The sequence below is a fragment of the Watersipora subatra genome, chromosome 2, assembly GCF_963576615.1.
Source record: "Watersipora subatra chromosome 2, tzWatSuba1.1, whole genome shotgun sequence".
Lineage (NCBI taxonomy): Eukaryota > Metazoa > Bryozoa > Gymnolaemata > Cheilostomatida > Watersiporidae > Watersipora > Watersipora subatra.
The window spans coordinates 48,484,939-48,494,612 of NC_088709.1; the positions used below are offsets into that span (position 1 = coordinate 48,484,939).

The window sequence follows — 9,674 nt, forward strand, 5'->3', positions numbered from 1 at the left end:
TTTGAATTTCTTTGTACCTTTAAATGGCATCATTTTTTTTATTTTGACCTGTTCACTCTTTAAAAACTTATATTCAGCTAGAATTTTCATTTCCTGAGAGTTAATAGAGATAAATTAAAAACACTTACTATTTTAAATAGACTCTCAACATCTCTGTGGCATGCGTGTTTGTAGAAGGTATAAACTAATATCCGTATGAAAAAGGATCCGCGAGTGTGAGACCTTGTTGATGTATAGGCTGTAATTCAAGATATGGTCTGTTATTGCACTTCAATATGGTATGGAAACTAGACTCTTTTATAACCTGGTGTATTATTTATGTTAGTATAAATAAAGGAAATTCTTAGATAAATGTAATTAGGCATTTAATATAACAAATGATATGATAAGTTTAAAGCCGCTGAAATGAATGTTTATTAACATTAAAAATTTTTCATTGAGCTTTAGCTGAAGTAAGAAAGAATAATAACTGACACTTTTATTTCCCTCTCTCACTAACCAAACTACTACTACAGACTAGAGATGCTTGAATACCGTTGATACACACATTCACTGCTAGCCTTCATGATGAAGAAATCATCCACATTTAGCACAGTAGGGGGAGTTGAAGGAGGTCGTGGATTAGAATCTGGGCAGAAAAAAGACTGTTCTGGGGTGTTGGTAGCTGTAGATCCTGCAGCTGCAGATGAGGATATGGTTTGCCCTGCAGACAAGTCTTTTGATACTCCATAATCAGAGAGTCCTGTAGTACAGTAACAAAAAGTAACTTCCCCAAAATGTGTGACTCACATATGAATGGTATAATGATAACTTTTATCTTCTGGTCTGATAATCCTTATAGTGCAATGAAATCATTAAGTTAGTCTATGTAGTATTTTTATTGTTAAAAGATAGTATGTTAAATAATATAGTTGTTCATCATTGTTTAGAAAAATCCTTTTCAATGTGTTTCAAATTTGCAATAGCGAGAAAAGAATTTATAACCATTTATACAGGATCGCAGTTTGCGATAATCTATCTCTTTTATACCAACCTCCAGAGCAAGATTGTACAATAATGAGTTTGGGTTTGCCAGCCATTGCAGGAAATCTCTGTGGAGACAAACTGTCCCTAATAGACACCAATGAGAACTGCTTTCCATAGTGGTCTATGATCATGTCTCCATCTGTTCCATGACTCATTATGATCAGTACAAACATTCCCAGTTTGTGGTGCTCTTCTCTTTTCGTTTCCTCTTCTATCTCGTTGAGAATTTCCTATAACAATTGTTAAACGGGATGCTTTAAAATTAAAAATAACTTCATTGAAGTATATAGTAAGCGATGTTATCTAGATTCTGTTGATTTTGATAATAATGAAAGTATTTAATGAAAATGAATTGTAAAACTCTTTGATTTAAATAGCAATTACAGCTGGTATTTTAATATGTGCTCATCTTGTTAACAAAAGTATAAAACTTTTTATAAATATTGAAAACTTTCTGTAAACCTTCAATACTTAATTTTTTAGAGATTAGCAAAATAAGAAGTATAATATATATGAATATATATTGCTAATCAACGTTATTTAAACTTTGTTTGATTTTACTCAAATAAAATCATTCAAATAAAAATGAATTGTAGAACACTGAGTAAAAAAACAATTGTAGTCGCCATTAAAACACACGCTTGTCTTTCTAAAGAAAGTAAAGTTTTTTATAAACCGGTAATGTTAAAAACTGGTTGCAGAGTAATTTGTTTGTTAAAAAAATAAGTAGAAATTGAATGTTACATTACTAAAATTATTCAATATTTTTTCTGTTTTAATTTATGGATATTTAACAATCAGTCAATATTACGCTAGCATGAAAGTATTCCACCAGTATGAAAACTGTATTTACGGCATTGATTATGATGCAACTATGTAATTCTAGTTCAACTGAACTCATCTGAGTCCTGTGAAACTTATGAGAATTCGATGAAACTCTGTATTTCTACAAACAGATTAGTTTCTGTTGTACATCTAGCTACCTCCCGACTCAAGTCAGTAAGTTCTGTTTCGGTTTTGGCAACATCAAACTTCAAGTCTTTGAACAGTCTCCACAAGTTTGCATAGTCAACTTCAGAGCCTTGCCTTGTTTTACAAGAGTTTTGAAATGTTTTGATGTTGAAAATAATTGCTCTTCCTCTGACTCCCTCACTTGTCTCATAGATCTAAAAAGCATCAAAGAACAATAAAGAAAGCCCAAATAAGTATATACCTTCACATCTTCACAGCACGAAACTTTTTGTAATTTTGCTAGTTACACTATGCATTCTATTAAGTTATATATAACATAACACTCATGGAAGTTTGTATGACAAGCTGGTCAACTTGGAAGATTCGAGCTCAGCTACTATTAATCTACTTCCCTGTTTCAATTGTATAACTTCAATAAATATTTTATGCAATTGTAATTGCGGCTAGTGTGGTAGAAAGTTACAGACTCAGATAAAATTATTAATAGAATAGATAAAGATAGTAAATTTTTGACATGTCAGTTTACTGATGCTGATAAGAATAACAGTAATATTAACAGCTGAGATACATAAGTAGTAGACGGACATGTTATTATTAATAAATGAGTTACATAAGGGGAAGGCAGACATGTTATTATTAATTAATGAGATACATAAGAAGAAGGCAGACATGTTATTATTAATAAATGCGATACATAAGAGGAAGGCAGACATGTTATTGTTAATAAATGAAATACATAAGAAGGCAGACATGTTATTATTAGTAAATGAAATACATAAGAGGAAGCAGACATGTTATTATTAATAAATGAGATACATAAGAAGAAGGCAGACATGTTATTATTAATAAATGAGATACATAAGAAGAAGGCAGACATGTTATTATTAATAAATGAGATACATAAGAAGAAGGCAGACATGTTATTATTAGTAAATGAGATACATAAGAGGAAGGCAGACATGTTATTATTAATAAATGAGATACATAAGAAGAAGGCAGACATGTTATTATTAATAAATGAGATACATAAGAGGAAGGCAGACATGTTATTATTAATAAATGAGATACATAAGAGGAAGGCAGACATGTTATTATTAATAATTGAGCTACATAAGAGGACAGACTTGTTATTATTAATAAATGAAATACATAAGAAGACAGACTTGTTATTATTAATAAATGAGATACATAAGAAGAAGGCAGACATGTTATTAATAACAAATGAGATACATAAGTAGAAAGCAGACATGTTATTGTTAATAAATGAAATACATAAGAACACAGACTTGTTATTATTAATAAATGAGATACATAAGAAGACGGACATGTTATTATTAATAAATGAAATACATAAGAAGACAGACTTTTATTAATAATAAATGAGATATATAAAAGGAAGGCAGACAAGTTATTATTAATAAATGAGATACATAAGACGAAGGCAGGCATGTTATTATTAATAAATGAGATACATAAGAGGAAGACAGACATGTTACTATTAATAAATTACATACATAAGAAGAAGGCAGACATGTTATTAATAATAAATGAGATACATAAGAAGAAGGCAGACATGTTATTATTGATAAAAGAGATAAAATAAAAAGTGTTATTTGCTGAATTAAATTGAGAGCTATCAGTTAGATTACCAGAGTTAACCAAATTCACTTAATATTATTGTTTCACCTGAGAATATTTTTTATGAAATCAATTATATTTCTTGTAATCTTTCACAAAATATTCACTAAGTCATTTTAAACATTACTACAGGTAGATTTGATTAAATTATAAAGGCCCTTGAGATTAGTTTTTGTCATAGGATTTCTATTATAGCACATAATGCCCAAACTAAACAGGTGCAAGTGATTTCCATGTGATGCATAATTGTGTCAAAGTTTGTTATAAACGGTTAAAAAGTTTTTCTTTGGTTTATTTGGTTCACCGATTTAGCGTGAGTGTATTTCTGGTTTGCTTTATTTAGCAGATTTACTCATTTTGGATGTTGGTCAATCATGTAAAAACTAAACTTGATCTAATCAGACTATAATGAATCAATAGTAGTGAGGGCTTTTCTGATATCTGTCTATTATCCTTTGATACTGCTTATTTTAGCACAGTTTTAAAATCACCCAACTGCTACTGTAGAGACAGTTTTGACTGTGGAATTTCTGTTTAAAGTACTTGAACAAATTCATATATTTCAGTTCCAGAGCAATACATTTGCATTTCGTTTAGTTAAGTATTACCACAGCTAAAATGTTGTATACCTTTAGAAATAGTCTAAACGTGGTAAGTTTAGATACTTTGGTCCCTATTCAGAAATGTGAATCATTTACAAACTTGTTTGATTATTCTCATATGACAACAGTTGCAGTTTTAAATAAAAAATTAGCAAATTTTATGAGAATATACCAAACTCAAATAAAAATGATCAAGATATTTGATCATTTTATATATATGATAAATCCAGATCAAGATATATTATCAAGATTTTCCTGAAAGGCCTGATGCGTTTTACATAAGTCAATCATTCAAATATGGATTTATCAATTAAATTTTTAAAAATCATACTCATATATATAAATATATACATTATATAACAGGAATCTGATGAGCTACTCTGTTTTTATATCAGAAAGACAATCTTCTGTTAAATCAAAAATACCTGAACTTTATTGTTGTAGAGGTCCTTCACATGTTTCTTTCTTGTGGGAATCAGCCTGATGATGATCTGTTTTTCTGATGTTTTCTCATCACAGTATCCTTCTTGTTCAACATCAGACAAATCACTGTCCTCATCAATGGCTGAGCTTTGAACTTGATCCATGTGTTTGACATCATTCATTGCTAGAGGATAAATACTTTCAAAATTAAGTTTGAAGTTGCATTTTACTGTACGGATAAAAATGTTTCAGAGCAAGTTTCTAGTACCACTCAGCAACACAAACAAAAGACTACAAGTAGTTGAATTTTATAGTAGAGGATCATTTGGATTGTTTAGAGGTTGTTGGAGAATATATTTGAATACGCTTTTAGCCAGCATAAATTCTCACCTCCTGCAGAGCTGGATTGGCAAGGTTCCAAGTTGAAAAGATACTCATCAAGAGCTGTGACTTCATTCCGAGTGAGTTGAAAGCCTACAGTAGAAAGTTGAGAGGTTTCTGTGAGCTCTTTTCATTAATGTGCCAGTATGGATTAAAGTTTACTGCGTATAAGTTGTACATTACGTGGTTTATGATAGTAATGATCTGTACTAAATATTTTTCAGCTTGTAAATTACAAAAAAAACGGTACAGCATTGCACAGGCTAAAACCTAACACACTCGACACAAAACTCATACAAAAATCTCTAACTCACATGGAAACCTCAAAGGTGTCGGAACCTGTGTTGCAGAATCGGAATGTTCTTTGCAAACAACTGGTTCTATTCCAGAGAATGTAGCAACCTTCAGTGCAGTTTCTCCAGTTGCCTCATAGATAGTGTAAAGCCACTCGGGGTTAATCTGTGAATCTGGCTCTTGGTCCCCTCGAAACAAGCAGTGTGAACAGAAAACGCGAACAGCTACATGGCAAGCCTTCCATGATTGAGACAACTGTTGGATGATTGCTTCAGTTACATCAATCAGATGCTGCCAGGATGTGCCAAGCTCTCTGGAGGTAGTTTCAACTTGCACCGTTACAACTCTTTTGTCGAAGTCATGGCTAACAACAGTTCCATTATTTCCGTGTCTGATAGTCACTCCATTCTTGTATGCGGAAGATTGGTTAAGAGGGTTAGAAAGAAGATTGAGAACTGTAACGGAAATTTGCTGGTGAACATACTGTGGGATGGGCAAACCACCAAGAAGGATAGCAAGCTTCACCTGCAACCTTTTTTCCCTTTTGAACAGGTCTCTCAAAGGTGTGGAAGCCAAAGATGGGACCAAAAATGCTGTGTGAGTTGACTTCCCAATTGGACCATGAATCATTAAAAAAGACTGCAAAAGCTTTACCGATACATCAAAGGAAAACGCAGCAGCTCCAAGAAGGTTTTTAAGAAGAGCCTCAGCCAAAATGCCATTGTGTAGTAGTCGTTTTACTAGTGCTTCGTATTCAAGCTTGTGAATCACTCTGCCTCGGTGGGCAAAAGAAGCAAACTTGGCGAGATGATCATCCCACTGTTTTTGTGAAGAATGATGAAATAGAAGATTTATCATGTGCGTAATTTCACTGAATTTGTGAAAAATATAACCAGAGAGGCCTTTAATCTTTTCAAAGAAGAAAACTCGACCGGAGTTATGCATGTATCGCAAGACAATCAGTGGATCATCATCTGGAAAACGATTCAGAACTTTCGAGACTTCAACAAGTGGTTGTTCAGAACATTGTTGGATAAAAAGCTCCACAAAATGCCAAAGTTTTGGTAGTTGAATAATGTGATCTTTGCATCTATTGTTCAGAGTATCCTTAAGGATTTTGATGTTAGAAGTCACATCTGGATCTATTCCAAACTCAAAAATCTCATCTTCATCGAACAATGGCAGCTGACTGTTGGACAGATGCTCAATTGCAATGAGCACTTTGGGAAAAAGACTTGCAAGTTTGTTTTCCTCTACCAGAAGTTTTTGGCGTATCAACTCAGCCTCTGTGAGAAGATCCAGACGGGCTTGACTTAGCTGATCACTTGTCAGTTCATCTGTGTGAGTGAAAACAAGGATTGGTGGACCAAGGTTAGGGCAAGCCAGGTAGAGATGAGCTAGCCAGTTAAAACAAACCTCTTTGCATGCTTGTTCTGCTCCATCGGCTTGTGCTCTTTTGGCGAAATTGGCCAAATCCACTACAATGAGTGGAATGCAGTTCTCCTTGCTGAGAATGCAATAGGCAAGGTGGTATATTTGATTACCTCCGTAATCAAATAGCTTGACTTTTGTGGTCTCAAAGGATAAGTCTTCTACTTGAAAAACTCTGGTTGTTTCATCCTGTTCAGAAGTCTTTGTGCGATATGTCAACACGCGCTTCCCAGATTTTAACGTTTTGAATAAGCTTGTCTTCCCTGGGAGCGGACTTCCGATAACAGCTACTGGCACTTCTATTAACTGCACTGGTTTTTCAGCCGCAAGATCAACAAAAAACTTTTTAATAGCTGTGATTCCTTGTGCACAAACACCAGATGGAGGTTCTTTCAAGCTTTCACATTGTCGGCAGTCAAGCTCAGCAAGACACTTCATTTCTAAAACTGCACTATCTATTTTTAGCAGTTTTTTATTCCAACTCAGGTCTAGAAAAACCAGGTTATCCAGTTTGTAGATCCATGGAGAGAGAAACTGTATGTTGTTGCCAGATAAGATTAATGATCTCAAAGTCTGAAGACTGTGGCATCTAAAATAATATTATTTTGTGTTTCCTAATTTCTAAATACCATAAATCTTTTCATTACAACGGTTCAAAAGACGTAATCTTTAGCAGTTTTGTATTAAAACGCAGGTCTAGAACAACCAGCTTATGCAGTTTGTAGATCCACAGTAGGAGAAACTGTATATTGTTCTTAGATAAGTACAAGCTTCTCAAATTCTTAAGACTGTGGAATCTAAAATAATATTATTTTACACTTCATAACTCTTAAATCCCATTTATTTTTTATTACATCTGATCAAGAGACTTAATTAACGATTATAGTATATTATACATATAGTTGTGTCAATCATTGTGTGCTATTGATTGTTACTATTTGAGAACTCACGTTATTTAATTATAAAATAAAGCAAACTATAAGGCAATAGTTGAAGGTGATTGTAATCTTTAAACATTGAAAATATGATGTGCTATAGCATGAGGTGATCTTATGAAAATATTTTTCAGGAAAGGAAATTCTATGCCTCTAAAACCAGAAAATTATAACAATACCAGAAATCTAGCAGAAATCACAAATTAATCAGCTAAACCTTTATGTTTTCATATTATAATTACCTACAGGGAAAACCTTGCCGAGCTGTTTGTAATATCAATAGTTATTGATGCTCAAAAACTTACATTTTTGTGTTATAAGAATAACAAAGATTGAATCATACAAAAATTCCAATTTTTGTTTATATTAGGAATGTGTGCCAAAAAATATGCATGTAGTTCTATGTTACAAGATTACTTTTAAAAAGGGATTTACTGCTGAAATCCTCTACAGATGAGTGTAAGCAAGGTGAAAGTAAATAAACGAGAGGTTAATCATTTTGACTAGGTGTACAATACTTAGTTAATATTTTTGACTGATTTAGAAATTGTGCAACTAAACCGATAGCTTTAGGGAAAAATATTAAACACTGGAAATGACTTTTAACAAAGACTTTACTAAAATGTCATTAAGAGTTCCTCCATAACCCTTTGGAGCCCAGCTTAATTAGAAGACTTACTACATGTTGTTAGCTGACAGTAGCTAAAAAACCAAGCACAAATCACTATTTGAAATATTTATATAAACTAATACAAATACATAAGTTACAATAGATTATATCAAAGTATATTGAATATAAGATTTCATATGTGTATATGTATCTATATATATATTTATGATATATAAAATTGAATATATATTTATATAGCTGAGGACCGGTTTTTTAGTAAACTCAAGGACTTGATGGTTGTGGAGATAAACTAAACTTCAACAAATGTTCTTTCTTTACCACATGAAACAATTTTTTGTGAAGTGATTTTAGTGGCCATTTTCACATTTTTATTTTACTCGTTAATTAAGGCCACATCTATAATATATACAGTGGTGATACAAAATATTGAACCACCTCAAATTTTTGTTACGTAGCCATGAGTTGTGAGTTGTATTTGTTTTTTCTATGATCAAAAATTTACATAATTATACAAAATTATATATGTATCATTTGAATTCTCACAGTGTTGGCTCTTTGATGAAACTAATGAAAAACTACATCTTATTTTCTATGAAATATTATTAGAGGTTTACTGAAGGCAGTTACAAAATTGTTGAACAGTTGTCATTTCTATCAAATAGTGTCTGAACAAAATTCATGAAATATCATTTTTCTTATTTTTGACAGTGCAGTTATTGTGAACAAAACTGAAGACAGGCTTTAGTGGCCTTCATAAAAGCTGTTTTGGTCTACAAGATGATCACTACACTTGGTTGGCCAACATTTATTGTCAATCACTGCTCAGCAGCGCCTGGGCATACTATCTTTCAGCGTCTAAAGCTCTTAAGGCGTCTCTACTCGATGCCAGCTTTGCACAATCAGCTCCATCAACCTTATTTTATTAGTTGGCTTGTTTTTAGTTATGAGATTGCCTATACTGTTCCACAAATTTTCAATTGTGTTAAGACCTGATGACTCAGCAGGCCAGGTCAGAGTGCTAACATTGTTGTCAGCAAACCACTTCTTGACTTTCCTGGTTGTGTGGCATCGAGCATTATCTTGCTGGAACAAGCCTTCTCTATCAAACAAACTTCTAGCAGATGGTATCATCACACTTTGTAGTACTCCAAAATATTTTTCTGCATTCATCATACCATCAACAAAATGTTATCTACCAGTACTAGCAGCAGGCAGAGAAACAAACCCACACCATTATCAGGTGAGATGCTTTATCGTAAGCAAAATATATTCTGGTTTAAACTCTTCAAAAACATCTTAAATAATTATTGCCAGTGTGGTTTTGTGCAGTAAATGTGCTCT

The 9,674-nt window shown here is 32.7% G+C and overlaps 1 protein-coding gene across 1 annotated transcript in view; it reads right to left on the minus strand.

The window, feature by feature from the left end:
• Positions 1-5,966, minus strand: part of LOC137388269 (caspase-8-like) — a 378,166-nt gene extending 372,200 nt beyond the window's left edge. Inside the window, exons 1-3 of the mRNA XM_068074762.1 lie at positions 5,357-5,966; positions 5,052-5,135; positions 4,664-4,845 (exon numbers count right to left, since the gene is read on the minus strand). Coding sequence (XP_067930863.1) covers positions 4,664-4,845; positions 5,052-5,135; positions 5,357-5,966 — 876 coding nt within the window. The remainder of the gene's footprint in view (positions 1-4,663; positions 4,846-5,051; positions 5,136-5,356) is intronic.
• Between the last annotated feature and the right edge of the window lie 3,708 nt (positions 5,967-9,674).